Here is a 20,654-nt window from a genome sequence, read left to right as displayed (position 1 = left end):
AAAACTTGGCATTAGCACTGCGTAGCTACATTTGCTATATTATAATTCAGAAGAAGGTAATACTGTATGAATGTAACCCAGATGCTGGCAACTATGTTATCTGTATTAAATAAAACTAATTATAGATGATCACTGGGAACAGTGCTCTACAGTATGAGAGATAATCAAATATTCTTGGTGAAGATTTGAAATTGGTTTGATTGCACTAAAAATTGCTAGTTTATAGCTTTCTAAAAGTAATAATGTGAAATAAAGTTTAATATGTAAACTTAGTTACAAAGGAGTAGATATTTAAACAAATTGGGTTAAGTGAGTTAGCCAGATAAGATATTCAGCGGCCTGGCTAGGCGGCTGAATATATCCGAATAAGTTGCTGGTTAGCAGGGTAAATCTTAACCAGCTAACTTTAGACCTGCTATTGAGCAGGTATAACTTCTCTGGTTAACTTAACTGGATAAGTCCAAATATCGGCACTTAATTGGTTAAGTTAGCTGGATAAGTAACACCTGCCTGTTTACACTCACATCCTGTTTGCTACCTATCTGGCTACTTAGGTGGGCTGAATATTCAGCCACTGCCACTTAGCGAGCTAAGTCCCCACTTATTCGGCTAAGTAGTGCTGAATATCGGTCTGCCCGGGTTATTTTTCCCTGGAATGATCGGACATGTATGTCAGGACCATGGGATTCTTGGTATTTTATGCTGTAGGCTGGTTTGATTTGACAGTTTCATGGAAAAATGAAATACTATGTAACTATGTGTACATAATACATTTTATTTAACTTTTATATCTAGAATGTTTACCCAGAATCTCGATTATTTTTCTTTGTTCTTCCATTTGTGAATTTTGTTTCATGTTTGAATATACTCTTCAATTATATTATTTGACCATAGTGTCAAAAAAATTGAAAACAAAATGCAGCACAGGATGAAAAGATTTCCCAAATACTTTTATTAATTTGTAAATAATTGCAAAACTGCTCTGGTATCAAATTTTGTATCAGTGATAATTTTGCATCCAAATTCTAGCATGGTGAGACCAAGAGGCCAAGGTATTTTGTGCACTATTTCTTTATTTGCATGCATTTGTTTGCTACTGAGTCTATGCAAATAAGCCTTTTAGCAAAACAGCATTTGTAGTTTTTCTATGGAAAATTTCACTAAAACTCATTGAGTTGCACTGGTTAAAATGTTGGTGAAATTGTGTTGTGAAAGGTTTTTCTTGCATAGTTTAGCTATGTGATTATAACTAATAAGCTGCTTTGCATAATTTTTCATCGCAGTCACCCATCATCTATGAATGTAAACAAAATTTTGCAAGAGTAAAACTATGCATGAAAAATAGTGATTTGCAAAACAAATAGTAAAATGTAGTGCTCTTTAGGCAAATAGTGTGCACTGTTGCATTTAATGCACATGGTTAGTGATCTTAGTAAGTGAAGCAGCCTTTGCCAAACTGACAGCAGTTTAGTAAATGAGTTTCCAAAGCTTAGTTTTCTGGAGGGAGGAGGCATCAGCTTCTGTTAGTCTGAAAAAAATTTCAATAGTGATATTCCCACTCACCACTAGTTAAGGAAAGTATGTCATTTTGGTTTGTGGAATTTGAATTACATTCAATCATTTCCTTTCTTTCCATTCAAATATTAATGTTAAAAAATATTTCTTACTATCTATCTATCCATGCGATGTGGGGCGTGGGGCATGATTGCCAGCTATCAAAAAATTTACTGACAGGCAAGAAGGAATAAGAAATGACGTCCTAAAATAATGGAGAAATTACTTACCTGATAATTTCGTTTTCCTTAGTGTAGACATGTGGATTCAGGACCAGTGGGTTATGTGCTCTTTTGCTAGCAAATGGGAGACGGAGTCAGATTTCAAAGCTGACGTCACTCTAGATATACCCCTGCAGTAATCTCAGTTCTTCAGTATTCTCTTTGAAAAGCCATTGTTGAAAAGCCATTGCTTAATTAACAAATAAAACTTATTAAACTTGATTGAACTGATTGAACTGATTTCAAAAACCTGGAGACCGCCAGTGCTCTCAACCAATTAACGCCGACACCGGCCAACTGTGAGTGTCTTAAACTAGGGGTAGGCAACGGCGTACCCATATTTGCCTAGTCTTGAGGTTCACTTTCCTAGGTCTTCTTTCTCTGGGGCAGCTGTGGGCGGGATGCTGAGTCCATCTGTCTACACTAAGGAAAATGAAATTATCAGGTAAGTCATTTTTCCATTTCCTAGCGTGTAGCCAGATGGACTCAGGACCAGTGGGATGAACAAAAGCTACTCCCGGACAGGGCAGGAGGCTGCCCGTGGCCCATTTAGTACTGCCCTTGCGAAGGCTGCGTCTTCTCGGGCCTGAACATCCAGGCGGTAGAACCTGGAGAAGGTGTGTAGGGAGGACCATGTCGCCGCCCGATAGATCTCGGTGGGCGACAGCAGTTTAGTTTCTGCCCAAGATACTGCTTGGGCCCTAGTAGAATGAGCCTTAACCTGCAGTGGTAAAGTCTTTCCTGCCTCTATGTAGGCTGTCTTGATTACTTCCTTGATCCAATAGGCTATGGTCGCCTGTGAGGCTGCTTCTCTTTGCTTCTTCCCGCTGTGAAGAACAAACAAGCGATCCGTTTTGCGCACTGGTTCCAATCTTTCCAGGTATCGCACCAGGAGTCTGCCGACATTTAGATGGTGAAGAAGACATGAGCCTTCTGAGTTCTCATGTTCATCCGGAGATGGTAGGGAGATGGTTTGGTTCAAATGAAACTCAGAAACCACTTTTGGTAGGAAGGAGGGGACGGTGCGCAGCTGTATGGTTCCAGGAGTGAACCTCAGGAACGGTTCCCGACAGGATAGTGCCTATAGTTCGGAGATGCGACAAGCTGAACATATTGCCACCAGGAATACTGTCTTCAGTGTTAAAAGGCGTAGTGACAGACCGTGCATTGCTCTGAAGGAAGCTCCCGCTAGGAAGCCTAATACCATATTGAGGTTCCATAGGGGCACCGGCCATTTTAGAGGTGGCCAAAGTTGCTTAACCCCTTTCAGGAAACGAGTCAAATCCGGATGAGCTGATAGACGGATACCGTTCACTTCGGCTCTGAAGCAAGAGAGGGCGGCTACTTGGACCTTGGAGTTGAGTGACAACCCCTTTTTCATACCGTTCTGTAGGAACTCCAGAATCATGGAGATCTTGGCCGTCTGTGGGAGTATTCCGCAGTCCTCACACCAGGCTTCGAATATTCTCCAGATCTGTATGTATGCCAGAGATGTTGAGAACTTGCGCGCGCGGAGCAGGGTGTCAATCACAGTCTTCGAGTAACCACGCTTCTTCAGGCAAGTCCTCTCAAGGGCCAGACCATAAGAGAGAATTGAGATGGATCTTCGTGAAGAATCGGGCCCTGCTGGAGAAGGTCCCTGTGTAGAGGTAAGCACAGAGGGCTCCCCGCAAGGAGTCTTTGCATGTCTGCATACCATGGGTGTCTTGGCCAATCCTTGGCCACTAGTAGAACTAGTCCCTTGTGGTGTTCTATCTTGCGGATGACCTTGCCCAGTAGAGGCCATGGGGGGAAGGCGTACAGTAAGTCTTCCTCTGGCCAAGTCTGGACAAGAGCGTTGATCCCTTGGGAGTGTGGCTTTCATCTGCAGCTGAAGAACCTGGGGACTTGGGCAATGAGAGAAGTGGCCAGTAGATCCATGGCTGGGAGGCCTCAGCGATTTGCTATCAGTTGGAAGGCTGTGGTCAACAGTGTCCATTCCCCCAGGTCCAAGCTCTCTCTGCTGAGGAAGTCTGCTGAGATGTTGTCTTTTCCTGCGATGTGGGAGGCCGAGATCCCTTGTAGGTTTATCTCCGCCCATGCCATGAGAGGGTCTATCTCCAAGACACCTGCTGGCTCCTGGTTCCTCTCTGATGGTTGATGTAGGCAAGCGTTGTAGCATTGTCCAAAATTACTCGAATCGCTTTGCCTCAGGAGTCTGTGGCTGAATTGCAGGCACGCTAGTCTGACTGCTCGAGCTTCCAGGCAGTTTATGTTCCATCCCACCTCTTCCTTGCTCCATTGTCCCTGGGCCAACAACTCCTGACAGTGGGCTCCCCACCCTTGCAGGCTTGCATCCGTGGTGAGCATGATCCAGTTCGGTGGGGATAGGCTTACTCCTCTGCTTAGGTGGTCTTCCTGTAGCCACCATTGAAGCTGAGAACGTACCTCTGCTGGTAGTTGTAGGCAAATTGAGTAATCCTGGGACAGTGGGTTCCAGCGTGACAGTAAGGAGCACTGGAGTGGTCGCATGTGGGCCCTTGCCCATGGAATAACCTCCAGGGTTGATGCCATGAGGCTGAGGACTTGAAGATAGTCCCATACCTTGGGGCGGGCATTGGTTATTAATCATCGTAATTGTTCCATCAGCTTCCTTCTCCTTGGGGGAGGGAGGAAGACTTTGTTCTGTTTGGTGTCAAAATAAGCCCCCAGATACTCCAGACTGAGAGGGCTGCAGACTGCTCTTGACCGTGTTCATGACCCAACCGAGCTCCTGCAGTAGGTTCTTGACTCTGCTGGTCACCTGCCGGCTCTCTTCCGAAGACTTTGCCCTGATCAGCCAGTCATCCAGGTAAGGGTGTACCAAGATCCCTTCCTTCCTCAGTGTTGCCACCATGACCACCATAATTTTGGAGAATGTTCTGGGGGCAGTTGCTAGGCCAAAGGGTAGCACTCGGAACTGGTAATGGTGACCCAGTATCGCAAAGCGTAGGAAACGCTGGTGATCTTGATGGACTGGAATGTGAAGGCAGGCTTCAGAGAGGTCCAGGGAGGTTAAGAACTCTCCTGGTTATACTGCCATTATTACAGAGCAAAGCGTCTCCATGTGGAAGTGTAGTATCTGCAGATGACGGTTGACGTTCTTGAGATCCAAGATGGGTCTGAATGAACCTTCTTTCTTGGGAATAATAAAATAGATGGAATATCGTCCTGTATTTTGTTGGGGTGTAGGAACCGGAGTTATTGCCTTCAGAATGAGTAGTCTTGTTAGAATGGCTTCCACTGCCAGTCTCTTGGTGTGAGAGTGGCAGGGTGACATCATAAATTTGTCCCGAGGGATGCTGCGGAACTCCAGAGAGTAACCTTCTTGAATGATGTTTAGTACCCATTTGTCCGACGTGATCTCGACCCATCGTTGATAGAAGAGGGAAAGTCGACCCCCTATTTCCTCTTCCCATGGATGGGTTGTCCCATTCTCATTGGGGAGTATGGCCAGAGCCTGCCCCCAGGCCTGTTCCTCTCTTGGTTTGTCGGTTCCGAAAGGGCTGAGACCTTCCTGAGGGACTAGGTGCCTGTAACTGCGAGTTCCTGTAGGGGCGAAAGTGTTGAGAGCCTCTGCCCCTAGTTCTTCTGGAGGAGGGGCACTGGGATCTTTTACCCCTATCCTCTGGTAGCTGAGGCACTGGAGATTCACCCCACTTGCTGGCTAACTTCTCCAATTCGCTTCCAAATAAGAGAGATCCTTTAAAGGGCATCCTTGTGAGATTCGCTTTAGAGGTCTTGTCTGCAGACCAATTCCACAACCATAACTGTCTTCTGGCCGCCACTACCCAGGCTACTCCTCTGGCTGAGGTCCGCACCAGATCTGAGCTTGCGTCCGTCAGAAAGGCTGCTGCCAGTTCAATCGTTTCACTGGTATATGTTTCTAAGTTGTTTTCCTCTCCATCAAGGAGCAAACAGGAACGTGCCACCAGTGCACAGCAGGAGGCAATCTGCAGTGTCATTGCTGTTGCAACGAAGGCCTGCTTAAGGATGGATTCTAATTGTCTATCCTTTCAATGCAGCCCCTCCCTCAACGAGAATGGTTGTTCGCTTTGAGACGGCACAGACCATGGTGTCCACTTTCAGAAAATGCAGGCGTTCCTTGGTTGCTGGTTCCAGAGGGTACAAGGCTTCCAAGGCCCGACCTCCTTTAAAGTTAGCCTCCGGGGCATCCCATTCCAGGTCAATGAGTTCCTGGATGGCTTCCATCACTGGGAAGTAGCATGAAGCTTTACGCAGGGACACCATACCCAGAGTCTTCAGAGTCTGGGAAACAAGGGCTGGTAATCCATCTCTGTGGAAGAAGCGAAGCATGGTTCGGTATGGTTCCAGGCCTGGAGGGATTTCTCCTTCTTCCAGGGAGCCGCCATAATCATCCGAGGTGTCCGAGTCCCTGTCCGGGAAATTCTTAGTTAAGCGAGGCATGTCTCGAAGCATCCGAGCAAGGCTGGGAGGATCTTGTGCTTCTGGCAGGGTTTGAACCCGGGTCACAGCTGGGGCTGATTGCGCCTGAACGAAGGCTTGCAGCCCTTGGAAAAATTCTAACTAGGAGAAGGTCCCTTGGTCCATGTTAATCTCAAGTGGAGTTGGAGTAGGGGCCCCTGAGGTGCCCTCCTATGGGGAAGCCATTTCAGAGTTGCATAGGTCCGGGAAGCTATCGGATGTAGTAGTTTGGTCCCCCCTGGGCTACTTCGCAATGATGAAACAGGCAGGACTCCAGATCGGGCTGTGCGGCTCTGATGTGGCAGGCTGTGCAAAGAGAGTGCCTTCTGGGCTTCTTGAATGCCGGTGCCATTGCCTCTATTCAATGTGTGCGTAGTTATGCGCGTGAGCACAATGCGCGGGTAGAAGTAAGCGCGGCTGTGCGTGTAGTTGTGCTCGCATCGGCTGTCCGGCCTGCCCCACGCATACCACTGGTCGAGAAGGGAAGATGGCGCCGACGCCCTCGCATATAAGATAGCGCCCCCGAGGGTCTCCATGTGGACCCCTGCACCAGGATCAGGGCCTAGCCCAACCAGGGCTGTTCAACCTGATCGGTGCTCCCTTTTTACCTCTCCGGAAGAACAAACAGAATCGGTACGGCAATCCGAGCCTCGGAGATTGGAGATCTGAATTTAAAGTTTCCTGCTTACCTGGTCTCGGCACCTACCAATCGTGTGCCGGGACGGTCTCCAGCTGCGGGGGGAGAGGGCTTTACCTTCACCGCCGCGCTCGGTTGTGCACCCGCTGCCTTTCAGCCACTCTGGGGGCTAAGTCCACGCCGGGAACCGGCTACCGGACCAAGGCTCACCTCTGAGGGATATCGGAGATCACCTCAGGAATCCCCAACTGGGGGAGAGACCCTTAGGTATCACCGCAGGAGAGCGGGGCTCGATCTTCTTTAAGGTAAAAAATGTTCTTCTTTGCTGTAATTCTTAACACTATTCCAGTGTGTGGGATAGTGTCCACATCTACTAGGAGACGGAGAGATACTGAAGAGCTGAGGTCACTGCAGGGGTGTATCTAGAGTGACGTCAGCTTTGAAATCTGACTCCGTCTCCCATCTGCTAGCAGAAGAGCACGTAAATCCACTGGTCCTGAATCCATCTGGCTACACGCTAGGAAATTTCATGCCAGTAAAAACATCATGAGCAATGGTGCCAGTGTCTCCAGTTCCCTGGCTCCAGCTGTGTGAGGCAGCAGAACTCAGGAGTCTAGGATTAGGCCTCGGTGCATGAAGGGGTGAATCTCAGCAGAGTAAGTCCAGCTCTGGTGAAACGTTTGTCAGTAAAAATCTGGAAGACTGTTAGAAAAGAACATTTTCATGAGCTGGCAATGCGAGTGGGCAGGTGGGCAAGGGGAGAGATGTGTTTGTTGGGAGGAAAATGGGATATCACATATGAAATTGTTAAAAAGGCAATGACAAAATTCTGCAGCAGTTTCTGCATTGATAAAATCATAGAACATGAATGACTTTGGAGACTTATAAACAGTCAGCAATCAGATCTATAAAACCAGTATTGCTTTGTATAATCAGTCCCAAAGTCTGGAAGCCTTCATGCACATTAAGGGCCTGATTTTCAAAAGCATTTATGTGCATGAAAGGTGAGCTGTCTGCATGTAAATGGGCTTTTAGAGAATTGCTCTGATAGTATAAGCATGCACAGAAATGATTTTGCATGTACTAGAATGAGGCGTTCCTGGGGGCAGAGTTGGGGGTGGGCAAACTATTTACGTGCATACATTTGATTTTGGAAAACATACATGAAAATGCACGTGTACACGTTTACGCTGCTCCTAAGCAGGACTCTACACCCGCTAGCTTTCAAGGCGGACCTATGCGTGAAAGCCTGCTTTGAAAATTCAGGCTGAAAGTCTGCGTGTACTTTCTTCAAGCTCTGTAAGGACTGTCATAAAAATACCCTCCTGGCATATACAGAAAATCCATTTCCTACTTCTTGTAAATCAGCTGAATCCACTCGCAGAGCTGGATAAATTGTCATTACTATTCCATTGTAACTAGAAGCGTACAAAGAATGGAAAGTGTTATTTGTTTCATACCTTCCCAATTTATCTGCAATCCAACCAACAAAGAAGGAAGAAACCATCCCTCCAAGGGAAAATATGGATACAGACAGAGACCAGTATAGGGTGACGGAGGAGGAGCCGCTACTAGCCTTGTCTTCCTCTGTGACATTCATTCTTTTCTCAGGCAGGGGAATACCCAGCACATTGTAGTAATGAGCTTCTATTATCTGGATTGAAAAAAAAAAAAAAAGAAGAAAAAAAATCAGTGATGGAAAATGTAACAATCTGAATTCTGTTAAGAACAGCGAAGTCTGCTCAGCCTTAGCTCTGAAGGGATTCGTGGCATCACTCTGGAACTCACCGGTCCCCAAAAATCATGGTTTCCATTCTGCACACACTTTACCAGACCTTTGGTTTGTGTTGGCTTATTGACTTCTGGAGAATTGCCAGGCATTCTAGTTATGTGTTTTCTAGCATTTAAGTTACGATAGCACAAAAATAAGATTAAAAGCAAAGCCAGCGTAAGTCATAGGCAACCTCTGGATAACTGCAGCCTGAAATAAAGCTCTCTCCAGGGAAACCTTGGAAAGATGTGTGTTGCTCACAGCGCTATGACAATTGTTCTCATAAAACAGCTGTGTCCCTGTAAAGAAAAGTTGCAATATTTAGGATCAGCAGGTAGTTTTTTTAATTTTTTTTTATTCTTTGCAATCTTTCAGTCTCGCAGGGGAATTCTCATGTTCAAATGTGGAGACAGCTTATTGGCTGGTTATCCAGTCTGGTGATGAAGCCCATCTAGCCAGATAATGAAGTTCCTTGACCTCCGAGGGATCGCCTTTAACTATGCGAGGCTCCTCTGCTGAGTGACGCAGACAATTAAAAGCAGAAATGTGATGGGCTGATCAGAGGTGATGTGTGTGCACGGGTATATTCACAGACATATATAGCACATATATACGCACCTTCTGAGGAGCATTGATCACCCCAATTCCATACCCAAAGTGGAATGAACCCAGCACTGCAGTGAATACCGAGAAAACCAAAACGCCCGTCAGGTGCTAAGATAGAGCCAGAAAAGGAAAATGAGTTAAAAAAACAAAACAAAACAAATATATTATTTCTGTTATTCAGAATCACATAAACCAGAAGCCAATATTCAGATTGACAAACCCAATGCCAGAATGCTAATTTGGAAAGCGCTATCAGTATACACACACCACTGAACAAATACATGTCGAAAGTCGGCGCTCTGTTTCAAGTGAAAGTTCTGGTGACCCTGTTTCCATGCACAGGAGGCAAGCCTCTTTCAACGGAAAGGATGAGGGGGATCATGGGATGAGAGTGAAGGGGTAGACTCAGGAGTAATCTGAGGAAATATTTCTTTACAGAAAAGGTAGTGGTTGAATGGAACGGCCTTCCGGTAGGGGTGGTAGAGACAAAAACATTATCTGAATCCAAGAAAGCAAGGGATAAACACAGGGGATCTCCAAGGGAGTGATGGGAATTGGAAATCTAAAGTAGTTGGGTGGATGGGCAGACTAGATAGGCCCTACAATCATTTTCTGCCTTCACAATTCTATGTTCTATATTCCTTTTTAACTGAGAGACATGATTAAATAAAATGTATAGGATATACAAAGCTTCTCATAGTTTAGAGAAAATACTGGAAAACCATTTGAGATCTTAAAATGTAATTTAAGTTAATGCACATGAAACTTTTCAATAGATTTGTATGAGTTTATTTTTGATTACCTTATTCTTTTAATTGTATCTAAAGTGCTCAGAGCTGTCTATTTGGAAACATGCTTGATTACACAACTAACTCAGAAACTGCTGATTCCTCACTAACACGATAAATCTTTGATGTGATGAGATTATCAGTTCTGAAACAAACAAACCACTATGTAGTCATTTGGACTGAGAGGTCATTTTCATATTTAACTACTTCAATATTTATAATTTTTTACATTGTTTTTCTGCTAGGATGACAGTTGAGGCAGGGCACAGAACGCAAAGGATGAATTTCTTTCAGCATATGAGAATGAAGTATAGTGTTAACCCACCAGAAATAAAAATAGAAAACCAACCAACCAGCTGTGTGTGGGATGTTTCCTTGATATCAGGGATAGACTGCAGGAAAATAGCCCAGGGGATTATTTCCAAAACCAGCCCACAGGGTATCTGTCTGACTCCCTTGTGCACTTTCCCTGCAACATGTGTTTTAACAGTTCCCAAAAGCACACCAAACTGACGCTTCATAGGTATATCATGTGACCCAGACTCTGGCAAAATTGAGCCAAAAATCGCCTAACATAAATTTCACATTTTTCTTAAATAACTATTAGAACACACCCTAGACCAGGAGTGAGCAAACAGAGCTGCATACCTTCTTCCATCCATATAATCGTTTGCCATCTGCCCCCAAGATTGGTTAAAACTCTCATAATTATATCTTGGATTCATGGTCTGTATTAAAGACTCTTGGCAACCAATCAGCTCTTGAATCAGTTGCCAAGTAATGTGACAACCACACTGCCAACCAGTATAGACACACACATATTCTCTCAGACACATACACCCACACATACTTTCAGATACCTACTTTGTGCCCGAGAGAGGGTGTGTGTGGGTGTCTCCCTGTCTCTAACACAAAGACTCACACTCACACTTTCACTCTCAGTGTATGGATGTGTCACAGAGAAAGTGTGTGTATGGATGTCTTTCTGTGTCATGGAGAAAGATACCCACACGCACACACTCTCTCTGACACACACATTCAGTCATTGTGCTATTGTTCATGTTCACACAGGGAGTGCCTCCACGCTAGTACGGCCATCATTATCTAAAACGTTTCTGCTTGCTGTCAGCACTTCCTCAGCCTGCAGTAGCCCTCTCCCTCTCTCATTCCACCCCCCCCCCCCCACACACACACAGAGACTCGCTGGCTCCACAGCCAGCTGTCCCTTTCAGGAGGAATGTGCAGCCTACAGAAGCCTCCCCAACACTGCACAGGCGCTTCCTCTTGGCTCACCCCATCCCTTTTTCTGACAGTAACCCCCCCCCCCCCCATTCCAGTGTATTCCCATTGGCTGAGTGCTGCAGAGTCTGCTGCTTTTATATTTCCCCAGGCTCTGTAAAGGAGGGGAGGGGAGACCAGACTAATCTATATTACATTTACATTTACATTTAAAAAAATTTATTAAACGCCTAACACAGAATGGCCTAGGCGATATACAAAATAAACAGACATAATAATAAAAACGATGACATAAAAATAACATACATAAATATAAGTTTCATAGAAACTATCATAAAATATTCCAAACTATCATTAACGATTCTTTCAGGGTTTAAAAAGAAAATGAAGTCCTGGCTGAGACTAGAGAGACCCACATGACCCAAAGAAGCGCAGCTCCAAAATCCTGCTTTCCCATGTGGATCCAGTGCAGCTGTGTCTGGTGCAAGTGTATTAGATATCATAGGTAAAGTTTACAGCCTTTTATCCCCCAGCCCCTTCCTCCTCACATATAATTAAAAAGTATGCATTTTATAATAGTTTTTACATTTAAAAAAGCCATTCAGAGTACAGTCTTATGAGGTAAAAGTATTGCTAACAGCATATGCATTATATCTACTGCAGTGCTGTGGTGCCAACCACAAAACCCTGTAAATTAAAAATAAAGAGACACTTGGATCCTGTAGTGCATTGAGCCTATTGTAACACATGCTGGGTGTGGGTTCAGCTCTCAGAAAGCCTTGGGTAAACTGAATTACAATTAAAATATAGTAAAACCCCAATACCAAAACAGCAATAACAGCCAGCAGTCAAACAGTGACAATTCTATCTATGAAAAGGCAACAATACAAATATTACACTAGGCCCTAAAACACCAATTTGGAAACCAGAACAAGCTAAGCTGCTTAAGAACATAAGAACATAAGAACATTGCCATGCTGGGTCAGACCAAGGGTCCATCAAGCCCAGCATCCTGTTTCCAACAGAGGCCAAACCAGGCCACAAGAACCTGGCAAGTACCCAAACACCAAGAAGATCCCATGCTACTGATGCAATTAATAGCAGTGGCTATTACCTAAGTAAACTTGATTAACAGCCGTTAATGGATTTCTCCTCCAAGAACTTATCCAAACCTTTTTTAAACCCAGCTACACTAACTGCACCAACCACATCCTCTGGCAACAAATTCCAGAGCTTAATTGTGCATTGAGTGAAAAAGAATTAGTCTTAAATGTGCTACTTGCTAACTTCATGGAATGCCCCCTAGTCCTTCTATTATTCGAAAGTGTAAATAACCGATTCACATCTACTCGTTCAAGACCTCTATCATATCCCCCCTCAGCCATCTCTTCTCCAAGCTGAACAGCTCTAACCTCTTCAGCCTTTCCTCATAGGGGAGCTGTTCCATCCCCTTTATCATTTTGGTTGCCCTTCTCTGTAACTTCTCCATCGCAACTATATCTTTTTTTAGATGCAGCGACCAGAAGTGTACACAGTATTCAAGGTGCAGTCTCACCATAGAGCAATATAGAGGTATTATAACATTTTCTGTTTTATTCACCATTCCCTTCCTAATAATTCCTAACATTCTGTTTGCTTTTTTGACTGCTGCAGCACACTGAGCCAACAATTTCAATGTGTTATCCACTATGATGCCTAGATCTTTTTCCTGGGTGGTAGCTCCTAATATGGAACCTAACATCGTGTAACTACAGCAAGGGTTATTTTTCCCTATATGCAACACCTTGCACTTGTCCATATTAAATTTCATCTGCCATTTGGATGCCCAGTCTTCCAGTCTTGCAAGGTCCTCCTGTAATGTATCACAATCCGCTTGTGATTTAACTACTCTGAATAATTTTGTATTGTCCGCAAATTTGATAACCTCACTTGTCGTATTCCTTTCTAGATCATTTATATATATATTGAAAAGCACCGGTCCAAGTACAGATCCCTGAGGCACTCCACTGCTTTAGATCCCTACACAGAAACTACATCCTAGCAGAATACCTCTGTCACACATGCAGAACACAAATCGACCCTCACCAAACACAGAATAAAGAGACCATAAAGTATACATAGAAATGTGTAGACAAAAACTGAATTGGAAACCACAACAAGCTAGATTCTATATGCAGTACAACAATGGAAAAGATAAATATTACCATTCCTCATAAAATATCAAACAATTAAATCAAGAAATATGTCAGCAATAGTAAAGCCATACAAATAAAAAGGATAAATAAATATTACAAAACAGCTGAACATCCAATAATTAAACTCATATAAAACTTTTAAAAATTTCCCAAAAACCAATAAAATATTTTAAAAGAAGACACATCAGATAACACCCAATACTTAAAAACAATAAGAATTAAAAAGTCCCCTGCTTTCTATACTTTCCAGTCACCCTGATTAGGGGGGTTGAGGGAATGCACAAACTTTCTCTTCTCTCACACACACACACACACACACACACGCTCCTTTACACCCAGTGACTCATACATACGCTCTCTCACATCCACTGACACCTACACACATGCTCTCCCTTGCACCCAATGACACCTACACACACTCCCTCACTCCCACTGACACCTACACACACTCCCTCACTCCAATTGACTTCACACACATGCATGCTTCCTTGCACACTCCCACACTCTCTCTTCTCCCCTGCTGCCTTTGAATATGTAAAATAGAAAAAAAAAAGTATACTTATATTGGTGGCAAGGAGGGATCCAGGCAGGGCTACAAGCTGATAGCCCTGATGAGGAAAGAGGTAGGCAGGCCCCATGCAGGGAAGTGAGGTTATTTTTGCCACAGCTTCAATATAAGGGGGGCCATTGACAGAAATTGGTGAGAGGCATTCAGCCATGGTGAAACAGCAGTGGGATGTCTACTGGCTGCCACCGGCGGCAAAGCGACGGGATCGGCTGAGGGAAGACTGTGGGAGGTGTTTCCACCACCGCGGTAGTGAGGGGAAGGGGGGAGCAGTCCCATAGAGATCAGCGATGCTGCAGGGAAAGGACAAAAAAAAAAAAATGCAGGCCCGTAGAGATGCGGCTGCAGGTGCAGGGTCAAAAAAAAAAAAGAAGCATAGGTCATGTAACCGTTGCGGCAGCCACAGAAAAAGAAAAAAAAAAAAAAAAAACCCCAAAAAAAGATGAGCGGAGAGCCTCGGTGAGGCTCCCAGTCTGCCAGAACAACCTGCTGTAGGGCCTGGTGTTCATACCTGGGAACATTTGACTTCCAGTCTCCCTGAGATTACCATGGATTGGGGGGGGACGGGACTGCACAGTGGGACCAGATGCTCACAAATTTGCTCTCATAAACACTCTTACATGTTCACACTTACTTTCACTGCTCACTCTCTCACATTCTCACATGTCCATTTACACCTTTACGTCTGCCATTCTCCCACCAACACACTCACACACTCACTCACTCACGTCTCTCCCTCTTCCATACACACATGCCCACTCACTTTCACACCCATGCTCACTTGCACTCAGCTCTCTCCTACTCACCTACATACACTCTCAAATCTCTTCTTCCTACACAAATACACACTCACTCACTCTCACAGACATGCTCATTCATTCTCCCCCCGCCCCCTTTCAAAACGCACTAGCAACAGCAGACTCTAACTTGGGCTCCTGGAGCAGCAGCAGCCTCTTCCTTCTCCTCCTGTGCTGCGGAAGTGGACACTGCCTGTTTCTTACTCCTCGTTCGATGCACGGCCAGGAAATCGCAATGTCGATTGGCCAAGGCGGTAAAAGCGGCTGGATACAGGAAACAGGCTGCGCAGGAGCAGGTGGCGTCACGAGGAAGCGAAGTTAAGAGTTAAAAAGGTCCGGAGATGGTAGAAATCTCTGTCGAGTTCCTCCTTTTTTTCAGCCGCGCAAGACCAACGACGTTCCTTTCTTCTTTCCGGGTCCAAGCAGATTGGTTTTGCTGCAGCACCCGGAGATTTCCGGCATTGGCCCGGAGACCCCGGTAATTCTTTTAGAATTCCGGAACCTCCGGGCCAACCCCGGAGAGTTCCCAGGTCTGTCCATGACTCATGGATCCCCTAGTGCTCTCCCTCCCTAACCCCTGCCTGATCCTCGGCTCTCCAGTCCTTTTTCTATACCTTCCCTAGCAATGCTCCCCATTCGCTTGTGCCACATTGACCAAGAGCTTGGATCCGGCTTCTCCCCACAGCTGCCACCCCAGCCTGTGCCCACGCTCATAGAAAAGGCATTGATCCAGTCCCCTCCCCAGGCCATTTATCGCCATCATTAATTATCATTCATATATTCATCATCATTGTTTTAATCACCAATTCATCACTGTTCAATTCACTATTATTCAATCAATATAATCAGTATCCATATTTAATATTAATTATCAATTCATCAGGCAGACCAATGAAACCCTGCCCAATCCACCCACCTTGAGTTGAAAGTGTGCTCTTACTGTGGTGTATATATATATAGTCATCATGTTTGCCTTCTTAAAGTGCGTCTCTCTCTCTCTCTCTCTCTCTCTCTCTCTCTCTCTCTCTCTCTCTCTCTCTCTCTCTCTCTCTCTCTCTCACACACACACACATGTGCATGCATGGGAAATAGTGCTGACCCACAGATTGTATCATCCTGCCCGGGACCTGGAAATTTGTTGGAGTCTCCGGCACTCCTGTCAACAGGGCATGCCCAAAGCCCCTGAGATTAGGAGCCTGCTTGTGTGTATGTGAAGGAGAAAGGTTGTGCATCTCCCTCTCTCCTGCTAATAATCCACAAAAATCTTAGGATGAGTGGAAATCAAACATTTCCAGATATGAAGAGCAGGGGATATTTTTTCATCCTTGCTAGTTTTACTTATTGAGTGTTAGTTCGTCAATAATAATATTTGAAAAGAGTACATTTTAAAAAAAAATGTATGAGTTTTCAATCATTGGATAATCTATTTGTCAGCTGTTTTGAAATATTTGTTCTTTTTTTAATATGGTTTGACTATTATGTTTTATATTTCTTGGTTTTATTGTTTGATGTTTTATGAGGAATTGTAATGTTTCTGTTTTTCATATACAGTGTCTGGTTTGTTGCAGTTTCCAATTCAGATTTTGTTTACATGGGTGGGGGTTTTTTTTTATACTTTATGGTCTCTTTATTCTGCTTTTGGTGAGGGTCTGTCTATATTCTGCCTGTGCTAGATGAAAGTGAGGTATTTGGTTAGGGCATAGTTTCTGTGTAGAGATCTATAGCTTAAATATACTGCGTATATTATTATATTTTTATTTCAGAAGACTGTACTTCAAATGACCCTTTTCATATTAAATCTTATTACACATACATAATTTTTTTTAATTGTGTTTCTGGAGGGTAGGGCTGAGGAGGCAAAGCTATAAGGTTTGCCTAGGGTGCCCAATACCCTAGCACCAGCCCTGGCTGCACTGGCTCCACGTGGGAAAGCAGATTTCCATCTGGAGCTGCGTTGTGGATCAGGCTCTCCTCAGGCTCTGCTGCAGCAGTGATGCATATAGCCTTGACCACTGCCTAATTTTCTTTTTCTTTAGCTCTGTAGGAAGCAGGCAATATGGATCACTTCTAGCATCCCCCTTTCCAGGCAGAGCCGAGCCTAGGGAATCATAAAAGTAGCAGACTGTAGCACACGGTCAATGAGACTGTGTTGGAGTGGAGAAGGCCCCTGAGAAGTGCAGGCAAGCTACTGTCATAGAAAGGGAGGGGGTGAACCAGAAGGAGATGCCTAGGTAGTGTTAGACGTCTGTCTGAGGTGGCGCAGCTGAGCTCTTAGAGGGGCAGCTGGCTGCGGCCGTGCTGGGGCAGGGAGGCACTCACTGAATGAGCACAAGAGAAGTAGCACAACAGCAAATGTCTTTGTGTGTGTGTGTAATATCTGAGCCACTGGCTGGCAGTGTGGTTTTCTCATTACTTGGCAACTGGTTCAAAGCTGATTGATTGGCAAAAGACTTTAACACCAGACCAGGAATCCAGGATACCCGAGGGATGTAACCAAATTTATGGGGGGCCCAATTGATTGCATGGATAGAAGAGGGATTGCAGCTCAATTTTCTCACTCTGGTCTAGGATGTGCTCAACTTAATTTTTTATGAAAAAGGTGAAATTTATGTTGGAGATTTTTTTGTCTCAATTCTGTCAGGCTCTAAGTTACATCATGTATCTCTCAACGATTAGCTCGGCGTGCTTTTGGGAGGTAATGAAGCCACTATTGCACAGAAAGCCATAGGAGTGAGTCACACAAATAACAAATACCCTGTGGACTAGTTTTGAAAAAATCCTTCAGGCTCACATCTGCCTGCAATCCACCCCTGTTTCTAACACTATTGTGCTTCTGCTCATTCTTCAGCTCCGCCAGCTGTGCTCCAGCAGTGAGTCTCTCATTTCATTTTGGCCCCACCGGCCTAGGATCCGGCGGCAGGCTACAGCGAGTCTCTCTTTCTATTTCGGCCCCACCGCCTTGAATCTGTCGGCGGCCTGCAGCGAGTCTTTCTTTCTGTTTCGGTTCTGCAGGCCTGGAATCCGGCGGGGCTGCAGCTGGCTTTCTCTTTCTTTCTTTTTTTTTTTACTTTGGCTCGCAGCCAGGTCACTCTTCTTTTGCTCCAGCGGCAGCCCAGATCTCTCCTCCTCCTTTGGCTGCCAGCAGGATGGCTCTTCTTTATGCCCGGAGTGCAAAGACACAGCACCAGCAAGCAACCAATGCAGTATCCAATGCTGTATCGCTCCATGGTGAGACCGCACCTTGAATACTGTGTACAATTCTGGTCGCCGCATCTCAAGAAAGATATAGTTGCGATGGAGAAGGTACAGAGAAGGGCGACCAAAATGATAAAGGGCATGAAACAACTCCCCTATGAGGAAAGACTAAAGAGGTTAGGACTTTTCAGCTTGGAGAAGAGACGACTGAGGGGGGATATGATAGAGGTGTTTAAAATCATGAGAGGTCTTGAATGAGTAGATGTGAATCGGTTATTTACTCTTTCGGATAGTAGAAAGACTAGGGGACACTCCATGAAGTTAGCATGGGGCACATTTAAGACTAATTGGAGAAAGTTCTTTTTTACTCAACGCACAATTAAACTCTGGAATTTGTTGCCAGAGGATGTGGTTAGTGCAGTTAGTATAGCTGGGTTTAAAAAAGGATTGGATAAGTTCTTGGAGGAGAAGTCCATTACTTGCTATTAAGTTCACTTAGAGAATAGCCACTGCCATTAGCAATGGAAACATGGAATAGACTTAGTGTTTGGGTAATTGCCAGGTTCTTATGGCCTGGATTGGCCACTGTTGGAAACAGGATGCTGGGCTTGATGGACCCTTGGTCTGACCCATTATGGCATTTTCTTATGTTCTTATGTAAGTCGTGCTGCTGCTTTTAATCATGTGACCAACGTGACCGGCCCACAGGGGCATGCCCGAAGCCCCAATAGGCCCAGTCCGCCCTGAGTCCAACCCAAAAATAAACAAAGCTTGCAGCACCACATGAAATTTTGATCTTCCTAACAGGGGTCTTATCTGAAGGTTGAAAATTGTAGCTTTAGTCATAGCTTTAACTTAATTGCACATTGACAATCCTGAGTCCAGGATCTAGAATGTTATTTTTTTGTAAGGTTTTTATATTCTGTTTATTAAATTGACATACCATCTTGGGCTGTTGATCAGGCAATTCAATGTCTGAATAAATAAATACACATGAAGCTAAGTAAGATCATTTTTTGTTGTTTTGGTAGTGAACCGCATCTGGAGTTAAGTGGCAGATGAGGCTGAAGCAATGTGAAGGTCGCCTTCCTCCTCTTTGCTGACAAGGACAGAGGAATGTTGGCTGGGGGAGGGGGGGGGGGGGGACCAAGAATCAATGGGCATTGAACTCATAATGCTCACCAATAATGCCAGGCCAGTTTATAATAATAAATTCTACCCAGAACTAAAGGAGTCTACATTCTTGGCCATGTGGATCCAACCTCCACCTCCATCACCACCACCTCCTCAGAACCCTCATGCTTCTCCTGACATGTTCTGAAATTCTGATATGGATAGGATACTAAACAAAAAGGTTATTAGGGATAAACACCCACATATACACCTTTTTTTCCCCCTTCAGAAAGTAGGATAAAACCTGAATAGGTGGCAATCCTATCTGCTGCAGTACTTGATGGCCAGTGGCTCCAGAAAAGTCTTCCTATGCCTTTCTTGCTGTTGCCTTCTCTTGCATGGTGCTTAGTGAATTCACTGTTCTGGTGCTGTCTATCCTGCCTGTGTCACACCTCAGTGGCACAAGGGAATTAATAAAAACATACTGTTAAACCCTTCGGTCAGAACTGTTGGTCAGGGTCAGAAGGAACGCCCTGCAGTGCTCTAACAGTACAAATGCCATCGATGCATTTTGTGTGCAGCACTATTCATAGGTGGTCCTTGGGGGCCAGAAACGGGTTGGGTTTTCAGGATATTTCAAATGACTATGCAATGAGATGGATTTGCTTACACTTGAGGTAGTGTGCATACAAATCTATCTCATGAATATTCATTCAGGACATTCTGAAAACCTGACCCATTTGCAGCCTGCAGATGGATACCACTGGCCTACAACTAAGTCTTGACAATCAATGCTGTTCTCAATGCATCCACCAGTGGCGTACTAAGGGGGGGCGACGAAGGGGGTGGTCTGCCCCGGTTGACAACAGGGAGAGGGAGTGCCATTGCCGCCAGTATATAGAAAGGTCCCGCAGTGGCACAGAGAAGTGATAATGCTGGTGGGATTCCCACTCCCCGCCAGCAAAAGCAGGATCCTGTGGAAGAAGATGGCAGCCGCAGATGAAGAAGAGGCCCTGCAGTGTTGCCAGTGTTTCCCCAGAGCTGGCGGCAGAAGACGAGGCCCTGTGGTGCCGTTGGAGTTTCCTGGTGTCGGCGGCAGAAGAAGAGACTCTGCTGTTCAGCCAGTGGCCAAAGAAGAGATCCAAAATGTGAGCGAGAGAGCAAAAGACTGTCCCTGTGAGGGTGAGTGCCTGTGTATGAGAGGATGTATGTGTGTATGAGGGTGTGTGAGGGTGCGTGTGTGTGTGTGTGAGGGTGAGTGTATATGAGTGATTGTGTGTGTGTGTATATATATATGAGAGGGTGCCTGTGGATGTGTATGTGTGAGAGGGAGCCTTTTTGTGTGCGGGGCTGAGGGTGAGAAGGGGCTGTTCTATAGAGATGTGAATCGTGTGATCGATCGTCTTAACGATCGATTTCGGCTGGGGGGGGGAGGGAATCGGATCGTCGCGGTTTTGTTTTTGTAAATATCGTGTAAATCGTAAATCGGGGGAGGGCGGGAAAACCGGC

General features: G+C 45.1%; 1 protein-coding gene across 1 annotated transcript in view; it reads right to left on the bottom strand.

The window, feature by feature from the left end:
• SLC2A2 (solute carrier family 2 member 2) overlaps positions 1 to 20,654 on the bottom strand; it is a 72,916-nt gene that overhangs the window by 41,181 nt on the left and 11,081 nt on the right. The window contains exons 2-3 of the mRNA XM_029616921.1: positions 9,266 to 9,361; positions 8,337 to 8,530 (exon numbers count right to left, since the gene is read on the bottom strand). Of these exons, the coding sequence (XP_029472781.1) occupies positions 8,337 to 8,530; positions 9,266 to 9,361 (290 nt within the window). The remainder of the gene's footprint in view (positions 1 to 8,336; positions 8,531 to 9,265; positions 9,362 to 20,654) is intronic.

This window comes from Rhinatrema bivittatum, chromosome 9 (assembly GCF_901001135.1).
Source record: "Rhinatrema bivittatum chromosome 9, aRhiBiv1.1, whole genome shotgun sequence".
Lineage (NCBI taxonomy): Eukaryota > Metazoa > Chordata > Amphibia > Gymnophiona > Rhinatrematidae > Rhinatrema > Rhinatrema bivittatum.
The sequence above is the reverse complement of the archived record's forward strand: the minus strand, read 5'-3'. Positions and strand labels throughout refer to the sequence as shown.